This window comes from Mobula hypostoma, chromosome 30 (assembly GCF_963921235.1).
Source record: "Mobula hypostoma chromosome 30, sMobHyp1.1, whole genome shotgun sequence".
Taxonomy (NCBI): Eukaryota; Metazoa; Chordata; class Chondrichthyes; order Myliobatiformes; family Myliobatidae; genus Mobula; species Mobula hypostoma.
The window spans coordinates 3403418-3428396 of record NC_086126.1 but is presented as its reverse complement, the minus strand read 5'-3'; the positions used below and the strand labels follow the sequence as shown (position 1 = coordinate 3428396).

At 49.9% G+C, this 24979-nt stretch overlaps 1 protein-coding gene and 1 non-coding gene across 4 annotated transcripts in view; one reads left to right on the top strand and one right to left on the bottom strand.

Annotated features, from left to right (window-relative positions):
• Nucleotides 1-6306: 6306 nt before the first annotated feature.
• Nucleotides 6307-6379, bottom strand: trnat-ugu (transfer RNA threonine (anticodon UGU)). Its single transcript has one exon. It is a non-coding gene; the product is annotated as a tRNA-Thr (tRNA).
• A 9661-nt stretch (nt 6380-16040) lies between these two features.
• The window catches only part of LOC134339816 (zinc finger translocation-associated protein-like), a 38361-nt gene continuing 29422 nt past the window's right edge, over nt 16041-24979 (top strand). For all 3 annotated transcript variants that reach the window (XM_063036638.1, XM_063036637.1, XM_063036636.1), the window contains exon 1: nt 16041-16327. In XM_063036638.1, coding sequence (XP_062892708.1) covers nt 16243-16327 — 85 coding nt within the window. In that variant the 5' untranslated portion in view covers nt 16041-16242. The remainder of the gene's footprint in view (nt 16328-24979) is intronic.

Below are 24979 nucleotides of genomic sequence, written 5' to 3'. Positions count from 1 at the left end.
CAAACAAGAGGACATGAGTTGAGAGTTAGAGGACAAAAGTTTAGGGGTAACATAAGGGAGAACTTCTTTAGTCAGAGAGTGGTGGCTGTGTGGAACGAGCTTCCAGCAGAAGTGGTTGATGTAGGTTCGATGTTGTTGTTTAAAATTAAATTGGATATATATATGGACAGGAATGGAATGGAGGGTTATGGGGCTGAGTGCAGGTCGGTGAGAATAGGATAGGGTAAGAGTTCGGCACGGACTAGAAGGGCCGAGATGGCCTGTTTCCGTGCTGTAATTGTTATATGGTTATTTGATACAAAGATTGGTGGAAGGGTGGGTCGTGTTGAGGAAATAAATAGGCTGCAGAAGGACTTAGACGGATTAGGAGAATGGGAAAGAAATGGCAAATGAAATACAATGTTGGGAAATGCATGGTCATGCACTTTGGTAGTAGAAATAAATGTGCTGACTTTTTTCTCATTGGGGAGAAAATCCAAAAATCTGAGATGCAAAGGGTCCTTGTGCAGATCACCCTGAAGGTTAACTTGCAGGTAGAGTCAGTGGTGAGGAAGGCAAATGCAATGTTAGCATTCATTTCGAGAGGTCTAGAATTCAAGAGCAGGGATGTGATGCTGAGGCTTTATAAGGCATTGGTGAGGCCTCACCGTGACTATTGTGAACAGTTTTGGGCTCCGCATCTAAGAAAATAAGTGCCGGCATTGGAGAGGGTTCAGAGGAGGTTCACAAGGATGATTCTGGGAATGAAAGGGTTATCATACGAAGAACACTTGATGGCACTGGGTCTGTACTCGGTGGAATTCAGAAGGATGAGGGGGAATCTCATTGAAACCTTTCGAATGTTGAAAGGCCTAGACAGAGTTGATGTGGAAAGGATATTTCCCATGGTGGGGGAGTCTAGGACAAGAGGGCACGGCCTCAGGATAGAGCGGCGTTCATTTAAAACAGAGATACTGTATTGGAGGGGTCGTGACTGTCACGTGACAGCACTGCCCACTCCCTGGTCGGAAGGCATGCCACCTGCCAATCAAGGCTTGACCCCTCCTCGCCCATCAATGCACAACTAACCATTGGCCCCTTTAATTAGCCTTGTACTTGACCTCGGGCAATTGGCCTTTGTAATCAGCTTATCTCTGCTGGCACTGAGCCATTGCCCCCCACCACCACCACCGTGAATCACCTGGGCAGGACCCTCCAGCCCTCCTGCACTAAAAGGGTGCCACGTGTGCTGGGCTCTCTCTCCTTGCCATCTCCGAGGGGCCACCCTGCTTCATTCCAGGCTGAGAACCGTGGAACGGCGCTGGAGAAACTGTTGGTGAGCTGTGCATTGAATAGGGTTGGGAGCGTTGATTATTGTCCCTGATAGTGTAGAGCCATTCCCGCACAGAGTCAAGGGGTGGCGGGTATCATATTGACTTTTCCCTTGGTTGTATGTGTGTATATGTGCGTGTACTTTGCTCCCACGCGATTTTCCCACGTTCCTTGTTAATTGTCCGCCTGTGTTTTATTGCCAATCCGACTTTTCCCACGACTGCTGTAAATTGGGTGCGTGTGCGCGTTGTTTCAGTCGCCACTTTCCCTCATTTGCCTTCTGTAAATAAACTCCTTTACCACCAAGACCGCGTGTCCAGAGTCCTTGCCTTTGAGACCCCACCGAATCTGTTTCCTCACTTACAACAGATGCGGGGTAATTCCTTTGGCCAGAGGGTGGTGAACGGAGCCCAGGTGGTTGGTTGTATTTAAGGCAGAGCTCGATAGGTTCTCGATTGGACGCGACATCAAAGGTTACGGGGAGAAGGTCGGGAGTGGGGCTGACAAGGGGGAGAAAGGATCAGCCATGATTGAATGGCGGAGCAGAACCGATGGACAAATGGCCCAATTCTGCTCCTGTGTCTTATGGATGCCCCTCTATTCTGAGGCTGTGACCTCTGGATTTGGACTCCCCCAAGCTTCCAGCTTCCCTAGCAACAGACCAGGGTCTCTGCTCAACCACAAGAAGGGAGCTTTTAGATCGGGAGACGGGGAGGAATGGAAACAAGTCCAGAGGGAGCAGAAGGAGAAGATCAAGGTGGCTAAAGAGGAAGACAGGAGAGAGATGGAGGACAAGCTTGGGCTGGGTAGCACACGGGAGGTGTGGTGAGGGATGAAGAACATCACTGGCCTCAATCAGCCCGGCTGGAGAGCCTTGGAATGCAGCCAGGAATGGCCTGATGTATTAAACCAATTCTTCAATGGGTTTGACAATTGCCCCCCGCCCCCAGTACACCAGTCCAAATGCAGAGGCACCCAATGCTGTCTCAGACCTCTCTCCCCTCCTTCGTCCTCTCAACACGTGGATGAACAACACAGGCTACCACTGCCTACACTCCCTCCTTGCCCTGAACCTACCATCCACACCTCCATATACCAACTGCCATCATCCTGATCTTCACCTCCCCCAGCTATCACCAATCACCAACTCCCCAGTCATCATGGACTCCCCTTCACCACTGAGCAGGTGAGAAGGTTTTCTGGGAAAACTCAGACACGGCAAAGCGTTGGGAGCCCCAAGGTTTGGTTAAGAAGGCCTTCATCAATTGTGGGATTGAGTTTAGGAGCAAAGAAGTAATGTTGCAGCTATATAGGACCCTGGTCAGACCCCACTTTAGTACTGTGCTCAGGTCTGCTCGCCTCACTATAGAAAGGATGTGGAAGCCATAGAAAGGGTGCAGAGGAGATTTACAAGGATGTTGCCTGGATTGGGGAGCATGCCTTATGTGAACTTGGCCTTTTCCCTTGGAGCGACGGAGGATGAGAGGTGACCTGATAGAGGAGTCTTAGATGATGAGAGGCATTGATTGTGTGGATAATCAGAGGCTTTTTCCTAGGGCTGAAATGGCTAGCACAAGAGGGCACAGGTTTAAGGTGCTTGGAAGTAGGTACAGAGGAGATGTCAGGAGTAAGTTTTTTACAGAGAGTGGTGAGTGTGTGGAATGGGCTGCCGGCGATGGTGGTGGAGGCGGATACAATAAGGTCTTTTAAAAGATTCCTGGACAGGTATATGGAGCTCAGAAAAATAGAGGGCTGTGGGTAACCCTAGGTAATTTCTAAGGTAAGGACATCTTCGGCACAGCTTTGTGGGTATAAATGGCTGTTTCTCCGGCTGGCAGTCAGTGGTGAGTGGGGTGCCGCAGGGGCCGGTGCTGGTACAGTGATGGTTTGGAAGACGGAACTGACTGTAGTGTAGCAATATTTGCTGATGACACTAAACTCAGTGGAAAAGCAAATTGTACAGAGGATTGGAGAATCTGCAGAGGGATATAGATAGGTTAAGTGAGTGGGCCAAGGTCTGGCAGATGGAATACAACGTTGGTAAATGCGAGATCATGCACTTTGGAAGGAATAATAGAAGAGCAGATTATTATTTAAATAGTGAAAGATTGCATCATGCTGTTGTGCAGAGGGACTTGGGAGTGTTTGTGCATGAATCGCAGAAAGTTGGCTTGCAGGTACAACAGGTTATTAAGAAGGCAAACAGAATGTTGGCCTTCATTGCGAGAGGGATTGAATTCAAGAGCAGGGAGGTTATGCTGCAACTATACAGGGGACTGGTGAGGCCGCACCTGGAGTACTGTGTGCAGTTCTGGTCTCCATACTTGAGGAAGGGTATACTGGCTTTGGAGGCAGTGCAGAGGAGGTTCACCAGGTTGATTCCAGAGATGAAGGGGTTAACCTGTGAGGAGAGATTGAGTTGCCTGGGACTGTACTCTCTGGAATTCAGAAGAATGAGAGGGGAATCTTATAGAAACATACAAAATTTTGAAAGGGATAGATAAGGTAGAAGTAGGAAAGTTGTTTCCATTGGTAAGTGAGACTAGAACTGGGGGACATTGCCTCAAGATTCAGGGGAGAAGATTTAGGACGAAGATGAGGAGAAACTGTTTTTCCCGGAGAGTGGTGAATTTGTGGAATTCTCTGCCCAGGGAAGCAGTGGAGGCTTCTTCACTAAATATATTTAAGAAACGGTTAGGTTTTTACACAGTTGGGGAATTAAGGGTTATGGGGAAAAGGCAGGTAGATGGAGCTGAGTTTACAGACAGATCAGCCATGATCTTATTGAATGGCCGGGCAGGCTCGATGGGCCGGATGGCCGACTCCTGCTCCTATTTCTTATGCTCTTATGTTAGCACTTCCATTGTATCCTGGATAGCGGACTACCTGACTGGCTGACCACAGTTTGTGTGGCTTCAGAGCTGTGTGTCAGACATGGCTATAAGCAGCACTGGGGTCCCACAGGGGACTGTATTGTCTCCCTTCCTGTTCACCCTGTATATCTCGGACTTTAGCTACAACACTGAGTCATGTCATCTGCAGAAAGTCTCTGATGACTGGGCAACAGTTGGGTGTATAAAGGGAGGACGGGAGGATGAATACAGGGCCCTGGTGGAGGACTTTGTCAAATGGTGGAGACAGAAGGCTGCTGTGACACTGTAACTTCCTTTGGGATCAGTAAAGGATTTATCTATTCAAAACGTTTCAGTGAGGTCACTCACCTCCCCCCCATTCTTCTGACTTCCAGTGAATACAGGCCCAGAGTCATCAAACACTCTTCATATGACGAGCCATTCAATTCTGGGATCATTTTCCTGAACCTCCTTCGAACCCTCTCCAGCGTCAGCACATCCTTTCTTAGATAAGGGGCCCCAAAAAAACTGCTCGGGGTACTCGAAATCACACAAACCAATCTTCCGTCCGTGGACTCACTTTACACCGCACGCTGTTGGAGCAGTGCTGCCAGGATAATCAAGGACACGACCCACCCAGCCAACACACTTTTCGTCCCTCTTCCCTCCGGGAGAAGGCTCAGGAGCTTGAAGACTCGTACGGCCAGACTTGGGAACAGCTTCTTTCTAACTGTGATAAGACTGCTGAATGGATCCTGACCCGGATCTGGGCCGTACCCTCCAAATATCCGGACCTGCCTCTCGGTTTTTTTGCACTACCTTACTTTCCTTTTTTCTATTTTCTATTTATGATTTATAGATAGATAGATAGGTATACTTTATTGATCCCAAGGGAAATTGGGTTTCGTTACAGCGGCACCAACCAAGAACAGAGCATAAATATAGCAATACAAAAACCACAAACAATCAATCAAATGCAAACTCTGCCAGATGGAAATAAGTCCAGGACCAGCCTATTGGCTCAGGGTGTCTGACCCTCCACGGGAGGAGCTGCAAAGTTCGATGGCCACAGGCAGGAACAACCTCCCGTGACGCCCAGTGTTGTATCTCGGTGGAATATGGCCGGAGTCCAACAGCAGAAAGTTCAATATCCGGTCTACAAATCGATCCAGTGCTACTGATAGCCATGTCTGACAGCTCTGAAGCCACATAAACTGTGGTCAGCCAGTCAGGTAGTCTGTCATCCAGGATACAATGGAAGTGCTAACATAATATAATTTAAATTTTTAATATTTACTAATTTTAACTATTTTTAATATTTATAATATTTAATATTTGTAATCCAGGGAGTGTGAAGTGCAGAATCAAATTTCGCTGTGATGATTGTATGTTCTAGTAGCAATTGTTTGGCAACAGTAAAGTATAAAGTATAAGTATAAATCAGGCCTCATCAGTGCCTTATAAAGCCTTATATACTTGCTTTTATATCCTAGGACTTACCATGTACTGGTGCCGCAAAGTTAATAAATTACAGGACGTATGCCGGTGATATTAAACCTGATTCAGGTTCTCGGGCACATCAATTGTGCGGACGATGCTGAGGACGTTCTACGAGTCTGTGGTGGCCAGTGCTATCATGTTTGCTGTTGTGCGCTGGGGCAGCAGGCTGAGGGTAGCAGACACCAACAGAATCAACAAACTCATTTGTAAGGCCAGTGATGTTGTGGGGATGGAACTGGACTCTCTGACGGTGGTGTCGGACAAGAGGATGCTGTCCAAGTTGCATGCCATCTTGGACAATGTCTCCCATCCACTACATAATGGACTGGGTGGGCACAGGAGTACATTCAGCCAGAGAATCATTCCACCGAGATGCAGCACAGAGTGTCATAGGAAGTCATTCCTGCCTGTGGCCATCAAACTTTACAACTCCTCCCTTGGAGGGTCAGACACCCTGAGCCAATAGGCTGGTCCTGGACTTATTTCCTGGCATAATTTACATATTACTATTTAACTATTTATGGTTCTATTACTATTTATTATTTGTGGTGCAACTGTAACGAAAACCAGTTTCCCCCGGGATCAATAAAGTATGACTATGAATTGCATTTAACACAGAGGGAGAGGAAAAGAAAATTAAAGGAGGCCCCAGCGAGGATCGAACTCGCGACCCCTGGTTTACAAGACCAGTGCTCTAACCACTGAGCTATGGAGCCAGTTGCAGTGCAGCGCTTGAAAATAACGCCAAAAGCCAGTAGGGAGCGCAGGCGGCCGGCTCGGGGGCCGCTGGAGCCTTGCACTGAAAGGCCAGCAGGGGGAAGCACTGGGCAGACGAGTGAGGGAGGTGGGCAATATTTAAAGGGGCAGAGCTGTAGGGAAGGGTGGTGGGAAAGAAAGGTTTTTAAAGCAGTTCCCAGCAAGGCTACAGAGATGGCTTTAAAGAGACCATACAACCATACCTGCCTTCTTAAGCAACACCTACAAAATAGTCATAGTCATACTTTATTGCCCCAAACAGTCCTTCCAGGTGAGGCAACACTTCAAACAAGAGGAATTCTGCAGATGCTGGAAATTCAAGCAACACGCATCAAAGTTGCTGGTGAAGGCAGCAGGCCAGGCAGCATCTCTAGGAAGAGGTGCAGTCGACGTTTCAGGGCCGAGACCCACACTTCACTTGTGAGTCTGTCGGGGTCAGCTATTGCATCTGGTGCTCCCGGTGCGGCCTCCTCTACATCGGTGAAACCCGACGCAGATTGGGGGACCGCTTCGTCGAGCACCTCCAAAACAGACAGGATCTCCCGGAAGCCACCCACTTCCACTCTGCTTCCCATTCCCATTCAGATATGTCCATACATGGCCTCCTCTACTGCCATGATGAGGCTAAACTCAGGTTGGAGCAGCAACACCTCATATACCGTCTAGGTAGTCTCCAGCCCCTTGGTATGAACATAGAATTCTCCAACTTCCGGTAATTCCCTCCCCCTCACTTCCCCCATCCCTATTTCACTCTACCCCCTCCCCCAGCTGCCTATCACCTCCCTCATGGTTCCGCCTCCTTCTACTACCCATTGTGTTTTCCCCTATTCCTTCTTCACCTTTCCTGCCTATCACCTCCCTGCTTCCCCTCCCCACCCCTTTATCTTTCCCCTTACTGGTTTTTCACCTGGAACCTACCAGCCTTCTCCTTCCCAGCCTCCCCCCACCTTCTTTATAGGACCTCCACTCCCTCCCCCTACAGTCCTGACGAAGGGTTCCGGCCCGAAACATTGACTGATCGTTTCCACGGATGCTGCCCGACCCGCTGAGTTCCTCCAGCGTGTTGTGAGTGTTGCTTTGACCCCAGCATCTGCAGAGTGTTTTGTGCATACTTTATTGATCCCAGCAGAAATTAGTTCAACACTCACAAAATGCTGGAGGAACTGAGCAGGCCAGGCAGCATTTGAGGAAAGGACGTTCAGGCCCAGACCCTTCAGCAGGCCTGAAACGTCGACCGTTGACTCTTTTCCACAGATGCTGCCCGGCCTGCTGAGTTCCTCCAGCATTTTGTGTGCGTTGTTCAGATTTCCAGCATCTGCAGATTTTCTCTTGTTTCTTATACACCCACAGCTGTTTGTCAGTCTTTGTGTGGAGATATTTTCATGTATTTAATTGTATTTTCCTGTATATTATTGCAAGAAAACAAATCTCAAGGTTGTAGTTTTGATAATAAATTATTACTTTGACTTTGAAATATACTTTACTGTTTTAATAAGAACTGCAGAATTCTCTGATGACTGGGAATGGCTGGGTGTATAAAGGGATGACAGGAGGATGGGCCCTGGCAGGGGACTTGTCAAATGGTGGAAACTGAATAATCTGTAGCTCGATGTCAGTAGGACAAAAGAGAGGGTGATGGGCTTCAGGAAACTCTAATACTGCACTGCTCCCTGTTACAATCGATGGCGAGGACGCGGGTGTGGTGAGGGCCTACAAGTACCTGGGGGTGCACCTGGATGACAGGCTTGAGGGCAGCACCAACACAGAGGCTGTGAACAAGAAGGGCCAGAGTCACCTCGACTTCCTGAGGAGACTGAGATCCTTTGGAGTCTGCAGGCCTCTCCTTCACATGTTCTACCAGTCTGTTGTCACCAGTACAATCTGCTACGCGGTGGTGTGCTGGGGCAATGGCATCAACACGGGCGATGCCAATGGGCTCAATAAACTGATTAGAATGGCTGGCTCTGTTATAGGAGTCAAACGGGACACACTGGGGGCTGTGGTAGAACAAAGAACCCCATGGAAAATCCTGGTAATTCTGGACAATGTTTCTCACCCTCTGTATGCCACCTTGTCTGAACAGAGGAGCATTTTTACTAACAGACTGAGACAACTGCCCTGCTCCAAAGAGCGATATATGAGGTCATTCTTACCTTTGACCACTAGGCTCTATAATGACTCAACCTATAGCCGGGGTCACGATGGCCCCTCCCGTTAACTTATTTTTTATATTATTTCTTACTTCTCTTCTAGTATTTGTATATCTGTGCACTTGCAATGCTACTGTGACACTGTAATTTCCTTGGGGATCAATAAATATCTATCGATCTCAAAAAAACCTGCACAAAAAGTCTGACGAACAACAGAGGTGTGTGAGAAGGCAGGTTTAGCACCCTGATGGTTGTGGGGTCTCACTAAAGTCCTCTGTTGTGGGCCGTATCACAGGGGGTGATGGACCAGCACACAGGAGGGAGATTGAAAACTCGGCTGCGTGGTGTAATAACCAGAACCTCTCGTTCAATAAGACCATCGTGGACTTCAGCAGAGCGAAACCAGAGGACCCTGAGCCCGTAATCAGAGGTGGAGAGGGTCAGTAACTTTAAATTCCTGGGTGTCGCTATCTCAGAGGACCTGTCCTTCACCCAACATATCAATATAATCGCAAAAAAAGCACAACAGTGCCTCTATTTCCTCAGGTTTGGCACATCTTCGAAAGTCTTGGCAAACTTCTACAGGCGCGTGGTGGACACTGTGCTTACTGGCTGCATCATGACCTGGGATGGGAACGCCAGTGCCTTTCAATTGAAAATCCTACAATAGGTAGCGGATTCGGCCCAGTACGTCACGGGTAAAACCCTCCCAACCATTGCGCACGTCTACATGAAACATCACTGTCGAAAAGCAGCATCCATCATTGAAGACCCTCACCAGCCAGACCCTGCCCTTTTCTCACCGCTGCCGTCAGGTAGAGGGTACAAGAATCAGAATCAGGTTTATTATCACTGGCGTGTGTCGTGAAATTTGTTAACTTAGCAGCAGCATTTCAATGCAATACGTAATATAGAAGAAGAAAAAAATAAATAATGATAAATAAATAAATCAATCAATTACAGTATATGTACATTGAACAGATTAAAAATAGTGCAAAAAGCAGAAATGTTTTAAAAATGGGGTAGTGTCCATTTAGGAATTGGATGTCAAGAGGGGAAGAAGCTGTTCCTGAATCGCTGAGTGTGTGTCTTCAGGCTTCTGTACCTCCTACCTGATGGTAACAGTGAGAAAAGGGCAGGTTCTGGGTGCTGGAGGTCCTTAATAATGGATGCTGCCTTTCTGAGACACCGCTCCCTGAAGATATCCTGGATACTTTGTAGGCTGGTACCCAAGATGGAGCAGGCAAGGTCCTGGACACACTGCAATTTGCCTATCATCACAATAGGTCAATGGCAGATGCAATCTCAATGGCTCTCCACACGGCTTTAGACCACCTGGACAACACAAACACCTACGTCAGGATGCTGTTCATTGACTGTAGTTCAGCATTTAACACCATCATTCCCACAATCCTGATTGAGAAGTTGCAGAACCTGGGCCTCTGTACCTCCCTCTGTAATTAGATCCTCGACTTCCTAACTGGAAGACCACAATCTGTGTGGATTGGTGATAACATCTCCTCCTTGCTGACAATCAACACTGGTGCACCTCAGGGGTGTGTGCTTACCCACTGCTCTACTCTCTATATACACATGACTGGTGGCTAGACATAGCTCAAATACCATCTATAAAGTTGCTGATCGTTGGTAGAATCTCAGGTGGTGACGAGAGGGTGTACAGGAGTGAGATATGCCAACTAGTGGAATGGTGCCACAGCAACAACCTGGCACTCAATGTCAGTAAGACGAAAGAGCTGATTGTGGACTTCAGGAAGGGTAAGACGAAGGAACACATACCAATCCTCATAGAGGGATCAGAAGTGGAGAGATGAGCAGTTTCAAGATCTCTGAGGATCTAATCTGGTCCCAACATATCGATGTAGTTATAAAGAAGGCAAGACAGCAGCTAAACTTCATTAGGAGTTTGAAGAGATTCGTCATGTCAACAAATACACTCAAAAACTTCTATAGTTGTACCATGGAGAATATTCTGACAGGCTGCATCACTGTCTGGTCTGGAGGGGCTACTGCACAGGACCGAAAGAAGCTGCAGGGGGTTGTAAATCTTTTTCCCTATTCCTTCTTCACCTTTCCTGCCTATCCCCTCCCTGCTTCCCCTCCTCTGCCCCTTTAGTCATAGTTACAGTCACACTTTATTGATCCCGGGGGAAATTGGTTTTCATTACAGTTGCACCATAAATAATTAAATAGTAATAAAATGATAATAATTAAATAGTAATATGTAAATTATGCCAGGAAATAAGTCCAGGACCAGCCTATTGGCTCAGGGTGTCTGACCCTCCAAGGGAGGAGTTGTAAAGTTTGATGGCCACAGGCAGGAATGACTTCCTATGACGCTCTGTGTTGCATCTCGGTGGAATGAGTCTCTGGCTGAATGTACTCCTGTGCCCACCCAGTACATTATGTAGTGGATGGGAGACATTGTCCAAGATGCCATGCAACTTGGACAGCATCCTCTTTTCAGACACCACCGTGAGAGAGTCCAGTTCCATCCCCACAACGTCACTGGCCTTACTAATGAGCTTGTTGATTCTGTTGGTGTCTGCTACCCTCAGCCTGCTGCCCCAGCACACAACAGCAAACATGATCGCACTGGCCACCACAGACTCGTAGAACGTCCTCAGCATCGTCCGATGTTAAAGGACCTCAGTCTCCTCAGGAAATAGAGACGGCTCTGACCCTTCTTGTAGACAGCCTCAGTGTTCTTTGACCAGTCCAGTTTATTGTCAATTCGTATCCCCAGATATTTGTAATCCTCCACCATGTCCACACTGACCCTCTGGATGGAAACAGGGGTCACCGGTGCCTTAGCTCTCCTCAGGTCTACATAGAACATAGAACATAGAATAGTACAGCACAGTACAGGCCCTTCAGCCCACAATGTTGTGCCGACCCTCAAACCCTGCCTCCCATAGAAGCCCCCACCTTAAATTCCTCCATATACCTGTCTAGTAGTCTCTTAAACTTCACTAGTGTATCTGCCTCCACCACTGACTCAGGCAGTGCATTCCACGCACCAACCACTCTCTGAGTAAAAAACCTTCCTCTAATATCCCCCTTGAACTTCCCACCCCTTACCTTAAAGCCATGTCCTCTTGTATTGAGCAGTGGTGCCCTGGGGAAGAGGCGCTGGCTATCCACTCTATCTATTCCTCTTATTATCTTGTACACCTCTATCATGTCTCCTCTCATCCTCCTTCTCTCCAAAGAGTAAAGCCCTAGCTCCCTTAATCTCTGATCATAATGCATACTCTCTAAACCAGGCAGCATCCTGGTAAATCTCCTCTGTACCCTTTCCAATGCTTCCACATCCTTCCTATAGTGAGGTGACCAGAACTGGACATAGTACTCCAAGTGTGGCCTAACCAGAGTTTTATAGAGCTGCATCATTACATCGTGCCTCTTAAACTCTATCCCCCGATTTATGAAAGCTAACACCCCATAAGCTTTCTTAACTGCCCTATCCACCTGTGAGGCAACTTTCAGGGATCTGTGGACATGTACCCCCAGATCCCTCTGCTCCTCCACACTACCAAGTATCCTGCCATTTACTTTGTACTCTGCCTTGGAGTTTGTCCTTCCAAAGTGTACCACCTCACACTTCTCCGGGTTGAACTCCATCTGCCACTTCTCAGCCCACTCCTGCATCCTATCAATGTCTCTCTGCAATCTTTGACAATCCTCTACATTATCTACAACACCACCAACCATTGTGTCGTCTGCAAACTTGCCAACCCACCCTTCTACCCCCCCCCATCCAGGTCGTTAATAAAAATCACGAAAAGTAGAGGTCCCAGAACAGACCCCTGTGGGACACCACTAGTCACAATCCTCCAATCTGAATGTACTCCCTCCACCAGCACCCTCTGCCTTCTGCAGGCAAGCCAATTCTGAATCCACCTGGCCAAACTTCCCTGGATCCCATGCCTTCTAACTTTCTGAATAAGCCTACTGTGTGGAACCTTATCAAATGCCTTACTAAAATCCATATAGATCACATCCACTGCACTACCCTCATCTATATGCCTGGTCACCTCCTCAAAGAACTCTATCAGGCTTGTTAGACACGATCTGCCCTTCACAAAGCCATGCTGACTGTCCCTGATCAGACCATGATTCTCTAAATGCCTATTGATCCTATCTCTAAGAATCTTTTCCAACAACTTTTCCACCACAGACGTAAGGCTCACTGGTCTATAATTATCCGGACTATCCCTTCTACCTTTTTCGAACAAGGGGCAACATTCACCTCCCTCCAATCCTCTGGTACCATTCCCATGGACAACGAGGACATAAAGATCCTAGCCAGAGGCTCAGCAATCTCTTCCCTCACCTCGTGGAGCAGCCTGGGGAATATTCCGTCAGGCCCCAGGGACTTATCTGTCCTAATGTATTTTAACAACTCCAACACCTCCTCTCCCTTAAAATCAACATGCTCCAGAACATCAACCTCACTCATATTGTCCTCACCATCATCAAGTTCCCTCTCATTGGTGAATACTGAAGAGAAGTATTCATTGAGGACCTCGCTCACTTCCACAGCCTCCAGGCACATCTTCCCACCTTTATCTCTAATCGGTCCTACCTTCACTCCTGTCATCCTTTTTTCCCTTTTTTTACCACCAGCTCCTTAGTCTTTTTCACATTAAGCTGCAGATAATTCTGCTCACACCATGTGACAAAGTTTCCTACCGTAGCACTGTACTCAGCCTCATCTCCCTTGCTGTTGCATCCAACTATGGCAGAGTCATCAGAAAACTTCTGAAGATGACAAGACTCTGTGCAGTAGTTGAAGTCCGAGGTGTAAATGGTGAAGAGAAAGGGAGACAAGACAGTCCCCTGTGGAGCCCCAGTGCTGCTGGTCACTCTGTCGGACACACAGTGTTGCAAGCACACGTACTGTGGTCTGCCAGTCAGGTAATCAAGAATCCATGACACCAGGAAAGCATCCACCTGCATCGCTGTCAGCTTCTCCCCCAGCACAGCAGGGCAGATGGTGTTGAACGCACTGGAGAAGCCAAAAAACATGACCCTCACAGTGCTCGCTGGCTTGTCCAGGTGGGCGTAGACACAGTTCAGCAGGTAGACGATGGCATCCTCAACTCCTAGTCGGGGCTGGTAGGCGAACTGGAGGGGATCTAAGTGTGGCCTGACCATAGGCCGGAGCAGCTCCAGAACAAGTCTCTCCAGGGTCTTCATGATGTGGGAGGTCAATGCCACCGGTCTGTAGTCATTGAGGCCGCTGGGGCGCGGCGTCTTTGGCACAGGGACGAGGCAGGACGTCTTCCACAGTACAGGAACCCTCCAGAGCCTCAGGCTCAGGTTGAATACATGGTGAAGTACTCCACATAGCTGAGGGGCACAGGCTTTGAGCACCCTGGTACTGACACCATCCGGTCCTGCAGCCTTGCTTGGGTTGAAACATTTCATCTGTCTTCTCACCTGTTCGGCTGTGAAGCCCACCGTGGTGGTTTCGTGTGGGGAAGGGGTATAGTCATGAGAGCAGGGTGGGGGACTGTGAGGAGGGGTAGGAGGGTAGAGTGGAATATGTGTTGGTTGGGGGCCGACAACAGATGGCTCATGTGGGGGATGGGCAGGGGCCACAATGTCAAATCTGTTAAAGAACAAGTTAAGTTCGTTGGCCCTGTCCACACTACCTTCAGCTCCTCTGTTGCTAGTTTGCCGGAACCCAGTGATGGTCCTCATCCCCCTCCAGACCTCTCTCATGTTGTTCTGTTGGAGTTTCCACTCAAGTTTCCTCCTGTACCTGTCTTTAGCCTCCCTGATCCTGGCTTTCAGGTCCCTCTGTATTGCCCTCCCTATTTCCATCTCTAAACGCCCTCTTTTTAGCATTCAGGATGTCCTTAATGTCCTTTGTCACCCATGGCTTGTTATTTGAATAACAAAGGACAGTTCTTGTCGGAACATTGCAGTCCACACAGAAGTTGATGTAACCAGTGACGCACTCTGTGAGCCCACCATCACCTCCCCCACCCCTTTATCTTTCCCCTTACTGGTTTTTCAGCTGGGACCTCCCAGCCTTCTCCTTCCCACCCTCCCCCACCTTCTTTATAGAGCCTCTGCCCCTTCCCTCTTCAGTCCTGACGAGGGGTTACGGCCCGTAACGTCGACCGATCTTTTCCACGGATGCTGCCCGACCTGCTGAGTTCCTCCAGCGTGTTGTGAGTGTTGCTTTGACCCCAGCATCTGCAGAGTATTTTGTATTAATATTTACATTTGCAGAGTTTGTTGTTCATTGATCCTGTTTACAGTTACTGTTCTATAGATTTGCCCGCAGATAAAGAATCTCAGGGTTCCGTGTGGTGACAGGTATGTACTCTGACAATAAACTTTACTTTGAACTTCGAGTCTGTAGACCTGGTTCAACTCCAGGGACCCAGGGTCAGGTACGGCATGGTTTAAGGTTTAGACGTCAGGGTGGGGGGAACGGGGAAACACGTTAACGTAGCGGCTAGAGTAATGTTACTGCAGTCAGCAGCGATCGGGATTCAACGCCTATTGCTGTCTGTAAGGAGTTCGCACACTCTCCCCATTGACTATGTGGGTTTCCTCCTGGTGCTCTGGTTTCCTCCCACGTTGCAAAGACGTGCAGCTTAGCGTTGTTGAGCTGTGGGATGTGCCCTGCTGGCGGCACTTGTGGGCTGACCCCCCGCCACAGTCCTCGGGCCGTGTCGATCACCGACGCAGAAAGAGGCATTTCACCGCGGGTTGAATTGTATGTGCGGCTCTTCATAATTTTTAAATGAATATTTTTTTAAATTGTACGTACGCCTTGTCACTGAGGGCGGGAAAGTGGTGCTGGGAGAATGCGTGAAGCCTCCTGCAGTTGCATAGCCGCCAACCCCCCCCCCCCGACCCGTGATAGTGCGGCCTGGTTGTTTGTCTTGTTGTGCGCGGCCTTTGATTGATTCTATTGTGTTGCTGTGAATGCCCACAAGAAAACGCATCTCGGGTTTGCATATGGTGACACACATGTACTCTGGTGATAAATTACTTTGAATTTTGGTAGCAAGGCACCCGAAGTTTCTTCACCCCCGAGAAGTGTAGACATTTAGGGTAGTGACTGAGAGAGAGAGAGAGAGAGAGACGGATGTCCTCAGATGTCAGCCAGGGAGAAGCTACGGGCTCTAATCCCGGGTCTGTTCTGGCTGGGTGGGGAGGGGAGGGGAGGGAGGAGGAAGTGAAGAGATGGCACTCTGGCATCAGGAGCCGGTCTCCTGGCGCCCTTCCCTCAGGCTGCCCCTGTGTGTGACCGTCTGTGCCTCACGGAGGGCTGCTTGCCCCCCACCATCAATCCCCAGGGGCTGACTGCCTTTACCGTCGCGGCGACTTTCCCCTTTAAATCTCCCCCCGGAGCCCTTAAAGGAGCCTCAGGGGCCCTAAGGTGGGGCTCCATAGCTCATTGGCTGCTGTAGATACTGAAGAAGAGGCCAGAGACCTCTCTCGCTGAGCAGGAGCTGACTGCTGCCTCCCTGCAGAGCCTGCGGGCCACAGCCGTCGGGGAATGAGACACACTGCTTCCTGCATTTGCTGTTGGCTGTGGCACGTAGACTCTCTCTCTCTCTGTGTGCTCCTGCCCGCTCCCTCTCTCCCCTCCTCTCTGCAGAGCCGGGGAGCCCTGCAGGACAAAGATGGAGCCTGGGCAAGTGGAGGTGGCCCTGCAGCCGGATACGGGGCTGGAGCCCAGGGCGGTCAAGGAGGAGAGGCCAGATCCGGGTAAGAGTGGCAGAGGGGGAGGTGGGTGAGGCGGGCGGCTTGGCCGAGCGAGGGGACAGAGGGAGGGAGGGGGGTGTGCATGGTTGGGGGAAGGGAGCTTCTGCTGAGGGCCCCACGGAGCCTAAACAAAGGCAAGCTGTTCTGATGGCCAGAGCCTGGCCAACACCGCCATCTGCTGGACTCCACCAGCAATGGCGGTGGGAGGACACAGACACAGGCAGAGACTTGTGGGGGTGGGGGGCTCTGGTGTTCCACAGCAGGGAGGGGAGCTCTTTCAACAGCCGGGGAAGGAAGGTTAGACGGGCACAGATGCTACCTTTTAACTGACGATAGGACGCAGACACTGGAAGTCGAGAATCTGGATCAGGCTTGGTATCACCGATGTATGCCAAGAAATTTGTCAACTTTACGGCAGCAATACATGCTAAATATAACGGGGAGAAAGCTCAACTGCGGTATAAAATGGTTAAATAAATTAAGCAGTGCAAAAACAGAAATAAAAAGTAGCGAGGTAGTGTTCACGGGTTCAATGTCCATTCAGAGATCGGATGGCGGAGGGGAAGAGGCTATTCCTGAATCGTTGAGTGTGGGTCTTCAGGCTTCTGAACCTCCTCCCTGATGGTAGCAATGAGAAGAGGGCACGTCCTGGGTGATGGGGGTCCTTAATGATGGACGCTGCCTTTCTGAGGCATCGCTCCTTGAAGTCCTGGATACTACGGAGGCCGGTGCCCATGATGGAGCTGACTGAGTTTACAACTCCCTGCAGCTTATTTCCATCCTGGGCAGCAGCCCCCTCACTCCCCTACCGCTCTGTTCTCCAGATATCACAAATGCTTCGTTTGCTTCAAATCAAACTGGCCAGGATCGTGCTGGGCTGGGGGCAGCCTGCACCAATGTAGCATCCCCACAACTCACTAACGCTAACCGGTACGTCTTTGGACTGTGGGAGGAAACCAGAGCACCCGGAGGAAACCCACGCGGTCTCGGGGAGAGAACGTACAAACTCCTCGCAAGCAGCAGCGGGAATTGAACCCTGATCGCCGGTACCGTTACGCTAACCAGTAGGCCGCCCAATTAAAATTATACACTCTAATCAATAGCATGACTATTACAGAACCAGCGACCTGGGCTCTGGCTCGAAGGAATTTGTACATCCAGTTGGTCAGATGGGTGTAACTGGGGCTCGCTAGTCGGGAAGGGGCCGACCCCTGCTGTCTGAATGCGACCAGTGTATAATTACTGCTAGCAGCTCGATGGGCTCCTATACTTTATGGTCTTATGGATGCTGGTCAGCACAGTCGCTTGCCGCTGGGCCTTCCTCTTGGGGAGACAGTCCGGTGTTACAGCGTCTCCCCCCCCACCCGAGGCTGCGTTCGATAGGGGAGTGTAGAGTTACACAGCGCGGGGAAATCACACCAGATGATCCACCCAAGCTCGGCCCGTTTTGCCCACGTTTGGACTGTACCCCTTCAACCCCCTCCTCTCCAGGTAGCTCGCCCAGATGTCACTTGCACATTGTAGTTGTTCCCGCCCACTACCTTTTGCTATACCCACCACCCTCGGTGTGAAAACAAAATCGTTCCCCTCTCACTGTAAACCTGAGCCTTCCAGATTTGGAGTCGCCTCCCCTCGGGAAAAGACCGCAAGCTTCTACTTTATTTGTGTCTGAAAGGAGTTTGTACTATCCACACCGCCCCCCTGAGACCCTGCAGGTTTCCCCCAGTCCCTTTTGAATCCTCCCCCTCCCCTCTCACCTTAAACCTCTGGTTTTAGACTCCCCTTCGTCCCCTTACCCCCCACCGCCCCTACCGGGGCACAGGCCGCCAACAACAGCTTGCTAGAGTCCTCCGTCCTGGGCCAGTCTTTCCAGCTGTCCCCAGGTGCAGCCCACCTTCCTGTCCCAGGGATGGGATCTTCGGAGCTTCTGCTGGTGTTTCCGTCGCTCGGGGTTTTTACAGGATGGTTTGCTATTCTCCTGCCCAACCCTCCTGGCTTTCCATAAGGTCACCCTCAACCTCCCCCACACCGGAGAGTCCCAGCCTCTCCCTGTAACTGAAATGCTCCGAATCCCAGTAACATCCTGGCAAGTCTCTCCTGCACCTTCTCCGGTACGACGACATATTCCTGAAGATGGGAGACCAGAACTCTGCACAATTGTGGTCTCACCAGAGACTTGTACAACTGCAACTTAACGTCCCAACACCTGTACTCACTGCCCTGACCGGTGAAGGTCAGCGTGACAAACATCTTCTTCACCACCCTGTCTACCTGAATCTCCACTTTCAGGAAACTACATGTCTTTGCCTTTACCCCCAGCTCTCTCTGATCAGCAACATTACCATTTACTGCTTGGGTGGAGATGCATCTCTACCAAAGGAGGTGTGAGGCTCACCTTCCCTCCGCCAGTCTGCAGGTCACCCTTGGGCAAGGGGTAGCACCTGCTTAGCCCCCCGATCAGGATCATATGAATCCATGGGAGCATGTCCTTATTATGTGACCACTGACACCAGGCTGACAATCTCTAGAGAGTATTGATAATGGCTGGGATCGCCCGTCTTGCCCAGAAGAAGGCAATGGCAAACCACTTCTGTAGAAAAATTTGTCAAGGACAATCATGGTCACGGAAAGACCGTGATCACCCACGTCATACGACACGGCAGCGAACGAGTGAACAAGCCATTTACTGTACAATCCTGTCCCTGATCGAAGATCATGAGGCACAGGAGCAGAATTAGGCCATTCAGCCCATCGGGTCTGTCTGCCATTCCACCATGGCTGGTTTATCACCCCTCTTAATCCCATTCTCCTGCCTTCTCCCTGTAACCATTGACGCCCTTACTAATCAGGAACCTATCAACCTCTGCTTTAAATATAACCAACGACTTGGCCTCCACACCCATCCACGGAATTCAATGTCTAGCAAGAGTCCAGCTGAGGAAATTCCACCTCATCTCTGTTCTAAGGTGACATCCTTGTATGCTGAGGCTGTGTCCTCTGGTCCGAGACTCCCCCACCACAGGAAACATCCTCTCCATATCCACTCTATCTGTGTCCTCTGGTCCTAGACTCCCCGACTATAGGAAATGTCCTCTCCACATCCACTCTATCTGTGTCCTCTGGTCCTAGACTCCCCGACTATAGGAAACGTCCTCTCCACATCCACTCTATCTGTATCCTCTGGTCCTAGACTCTCCCACTACAGGAAACATCCTCTCCACATCTACTCTAACTGTACCCTCTGGTCCTAGACTCCCCCACTATAGGAAACATCCTCTCCACATCCACTCTATCTGTGTCCTCTGGTCCTAGACTCTCCCACTACAGGAAACATCCTCTCCACATCTACTCTAACTGTGTCCTCTGGTCCTAGACTCCCCCACTATAGGAAACATCCTCTCCACATCCACTCTATCTGTGTCCTCTGGTCCTAGACTCCCCCACTGTTGGAAATATCTTCACTATATCCACTCTATCTAGGCCAAGGGTTCCTAACCTGGGGTCCACAGACCCCTCAGTTAATGGTAGGGGTCCTTGGCACAAAAACGGCTGGATACCCTTGATCTAGGCCTTTCGATATTCGATAGGTTTCAGTGAGATTCCCTCCTCACTCTTCTAAGTTTCAGTGAGTTGACTTCCCAAAACACAGCGCTTTGCACTGGTCTGAGTTAAGCTCCATCTGCCACTCCTTGGCCCACTTCCCGGACTGATCTACTTCCTGCTGTAACCGCCTACTAACCTCTTCACTCTCCAACACACCGTCAATTTGGTGTCACCCGCAAGCGTACCAGCCATCGTGTAACTTACTTACAGCGGTAATGATCCGCCGTCTGTGAGGAGTATATACGTCCTCCCTGTGACCGCGTGGGTTTCCTCCCACATTCCAAAGACGCACGGGATTGAGTTGGTGAGTCGTGGGCGAGCTATGGAGGCGCAGAAATCGTGGTGGCACTTGCACCATCTTCAGGTCTTTTCCCTGCAAGCCTCCAGGGACGCGTGAGAAAATAAATCCAATCCTTAATCATGCTAATGTGTTCAGTTTCAGTTGCCCCCATCGCAGGAAGGATGGGGAGGCTTTATAGAGAGGGTGCAGAGGAGATTTACCGGGATGCTGCCTGGATTAGAGCGCACGTCTTATGAGGAGAGGTTGAGTGAGCTCGGGCTTTTCTCTCTGGAGCGAAGGAGGATGAGAGAGAGGTGACTCGATAGAGGTGTACAAGATGATAAGAGGCATAGATCGAGTGGACAGCAAGAGACATTTTGCCAGGGTGGGAACTGCTAACGCGAGGGGGATTAATTTTAAGGTGATTGGAGGAAGGTACAGGAGGGATGTCTGAGGTAATTTTTTTCACAATTAAGAATGGTGCATAGAACATGCTATCAGGGTGGTGGTGGAGGCAGGTAGGTCAGGGGCATTTAAGAAACTCTTAGATAGGCACGTGGATGAAAGAAAAATGGGGGGGCCATGTGGGAGGGAAGTGTTAGATTGAAAGGTCAGCACAACATTGTGGGCCGAAGGGCCTGTATTGTGCCGTACTGTTCTATATTCTGAATGGTCTCACCCGAATCATTCATACAGACGCCAGATACCAACCCTGTGAGGCTTAATCGTCTCTTACCTGCCCTGCTTGGCACCATGCTCGGTCCGAGGTCTGGGAGAGGCGGGACGCAAACCCTCGGAAGGGAGCCGCACAGGGTCCTCACTTGCTGCTTGCCGGGAGAGCTGAGGGCGAGAGGAGAGAGACGTGTCTCAAGTTGTACTCCCGGAGACCAAGCGGTTGCCTCTGAATTCGCAGGGGCTCACCGGGAACGAAGGGAGGATAACCTGCTGCCCGGTGGGTTCACCAGCAGGGGCGTCCTGCCGTTAATACCCAGCCTTTAGTTAATGCTTGGAGGTGACGACGCTGGTGGTTGCCCCAGCAGAAAACGGACGCTGAGGCTTCGGAGAGGGTACAGAAGAGGTTCACCAGGATGCTGCCTGGTTTAGAGAGCATGTGCTATCAGGAGAGGCTGGACAAACTTGGGTTGTTTTCTCTGGAGCGTCAGAGGGGAGATCTGATCGAGGTTTATAAGTTATTAGGGGCCTAGATAGAGTGGACAGGGAGTACCTGTGTTCCAGGGTTGAAATGTCTAACACCAGAAGGTGGGAGAGCGTGGCTTCAAGGGAGGATGTGAGGGGTAAGATTTTTACTCAGAGAGTGGCGGTGGAGGCAAATACATTAGAGGCTTTTCAGAGACGTTTGGATAGGCACATGGTTGTGAGGAAGATGGACCTGGTGTAGGTAGGAGGGATTAGTGTTTGGGTGTTTTTGATTTGGTTTTTAGCTGGTTCAGCACAACAGTGTGGGCCGAATGGCCTGTTCCTGCGCTGTACTCTTCTACGTTCTAACAATGACAGTGGCTGGCAACATGGTTCAAAGTAAATTTATTCTCAAAGTACGGACGCGGCGATGTTACGTTGGCGCCGGAATCACGGGGACGCTGGCGTGCCGTCCCTAGTTGTACAGGGAGCAGGCAGCATACTTCACTGTATCATTAACGTGAGAAGGGTCTGCAGATGCTGGAAATGCAGAGCAACTCACGCCAAGTACCGGAGGAACTCAGCGGCTCAGGCAGCGTCCACGGAAATGAATAAACAGGCCACGTTCCGGGCCGAGACCCTTCATCAGGACTGGGAAGGGGGAAGATGCCAGGTGGTGAGGGCGGGGAGGGGGACGGAGGGATAGCTGGAGGGTGAGGGGTGAAGCCAGGTGGGTAGGAAAGGTCTTGACTGGAGAGCACAGTGCACCACATGAGAAAGAAGAGGAGGTGACCCTGGGGGAGGTGATAGGCAGGCGAGAAGAGCGAAAAGGTCAGAGTGTGGAATAGAGGAAGGGGGTAGTTTATTTTTAACTGGAAGGAGCAATCAATATTCATGTCATCAGGTTGGAGGCTACCCAAACAGAATAACTGGGTATCTGTGGCTCAGTCTTTGGGCCGATCCCTCTTTCCAATATCACTCAGGAATACTGTCACACACAGATGTAGAAGGATCCTTCGTTACTAGCTTACTAGCTCTTCCTTCAGATTAGTCCTGACAAAGGGACTCGGCCTGAAATGTCGACTGTACCTCTTCCTAGAGATGCTGCCTGGCCTGCTGCGTTCACCAGCAACTTTGATGTGTGTTGCTTGAAATTCCAGCGTCTGCGGAATTCCTCGTGTTTGAGGACCCTTCATTGCTGTTTCCGTGACAATTAATTTTGACCAGTCGGGGTTTGTCGGCCCTGAGCTGAACCCCCGAACCTGGAGGACCGGTGGGCCACTCTTAGTCTGGCCTCTACCCTTTGACCCTGTTCGGCATGGGCAACCCTACCAAGACTCCAGCTGACATAACTCTCCGGGTCACCGAGCAACGCAAGCCTCCAAACCCTCCGACAAGAGGATAGGAGGACCCTGAGAGACCAGAGCTCTCCATGGTTCAGGTCTCCCAAGACCCTGCACAGTCGCAAAAAGACCTCTTTACTCAGTTGCTACATAATAATATCCACCCTGCCATACGTCCTCATGATCGCTTGCTGAACGTAGTGAGAACTGATCCGCGGTTTCTCAAAGTCACGGTAAATTTAATCTTAAGAGTACAAGTGACCACTTTATTAGCCCCTCCTACCGAATAAAGTGGCCACTGAGGGTATGCTCATGGTTTTCTGCTGCTGTAGCCCGTCCACCTCACGGTTAGACATGTTGTGTGTTCAGAGATGCTCTTCTGCACACCGCTGTGTGGTTAAATTGAGTTACTGTCACCTTCCCGTCAGTCTGGCCATTCTCCTCTGACCTCTCTCATCAACAAGGCGTTTTTGCCAGCAAAACTGCCACTCACTGGATGTTTTTGTTTTGGTTTCTCGCACCATCCTCTGTAAACTCCAGAGCAGGAGTTCTCAACCTGGGGCCAGTGGACCCCTCGGTTAATGGTAGAGGCCCATGGCATAAAAAGGGTTGGGCACCCCTGCCCTAGAGACTGTCGTGTTTTAAAATCCCAGGAAATCGGCAGGTTCTGAGATACTCGAACCACCCCGTCTGGCGCCAACAATCATTCCACGGTCAAAGTCACTTAGGTCACATATCTTTCCCATTCTGATATTTGGAACTGAACCTCTTGACCGTTTCTGCAAAGTTTCATGCATTGAGTTGCTGCCACGTACAAGATTCAAGATAGTTTAATGTCATTTACTGTACACAGTGTAATGGAGAACAAAGTAATTGCTACTCCAGATCCGATGCAGCACAAAAAACACACACAATAAGATAAAGAACACTATAATAAAAACACACAATAAATATAAAGGCACAAGATAGTTTATATACACAGATTGATTGTCTGTCCATAAAGTGACTCTGGGCACAGGAGTATCTGTACATCAGTTGACTGACAGGAAATGATAGAGTCGTGGTGGTTGGGAGTGAGGAGGGGTGGGTTAGTGGGTTAGTGGGTGGAGGTGTTGATCAGCCTTGTTGCTTGGGAAAGGAACTGTTTTTGAGTCTGGTGGTCCTGGTGTGGATGCTACGTAGCCTCCTCCCTGACGGGAGTGGGACGGACAGTCCATGAGCAGGGAGGCCGGGATCCTTCCTGCTGTCGCCGGCCCTTTCTGTATACATGTCCTTAATGGCGGGTTGGCTGTTATGGTGGGAGAGTCTAAGACCAGAGGACACAGCCTCAGAATAGAGGGGCGTCCTTTCAGAATGGAGATGAGGAGGAATTTCTTCAGACAGAGGTGGTGAATCTATGGAATTCTTTGCCACAGATGGCTGTGGAGGCCAAACCTTTACGAATATTCAAGACATAGTTTGATAAATTTTTGATTGGCGAGGGCATGAAGGGACATTTGGGGGGAGGCAAGAGATTGGGGCTGAGAGGAAAATTGGATCAGCCATGATGAAACAACGGAGCAGACTCGATGGGCCAAATGGCCTATTTCTGCTCCTATATCTTATGGTCTTATATCCCTGCAAGTGACAGAAATGCTATTCACCTCCTCCCTAACCACCATTCAGGGCCCCAAACAGTCTTTCCAGATGAATCAATGCGTCACCTGCAAACCTGTGGGGTTGTTTATCGTATCTGGTGCTCCCAATGGAGTCTTCTCTACATTGGTGAGACGTGTCATAAATTGGGGGACCGCTCCCTCAGGCACCTCCCGCTGCCAAAAGCAGAACGTTCCGATGGCCAAACGTTTTAATTCCGTTTCCCATTCCTCTGTGGCTCATCTGCCCATCACCTCCCAATGGTGCCCCTCCTCCTTCCCTTTCTCCCGTAATCCACTCTCCTCCCCAATCAAGATTACCTCTTCTCCAGCCCCTTGCCTTTCCCCCCATCAGCTCCCAGCTTCTTCCTTCATCACACCTTTCCCACCTATCACCTTTTAGTTAGTCCTTGTTTCCCTCCTCCCACCTTTTTACTCTGGCATCTTACCCCTTCCTTCCCAGACTCAGCCCAAAACATCAACCCTCGACTCGTTTCCGTAGATGCTGCCTGACCTTCTGAGTTCCTCCAGCACTTTGTCTGTGTTGCTGTGGATTCTCAGCATCTGTAAAATCCTTTCTGTTTATTGTGGGGGAGCTTCACTCTGTGTCTGACCCCGGGAGTGTGTGATGGGACAGTGTGGAGGGAGCTTCACTCTG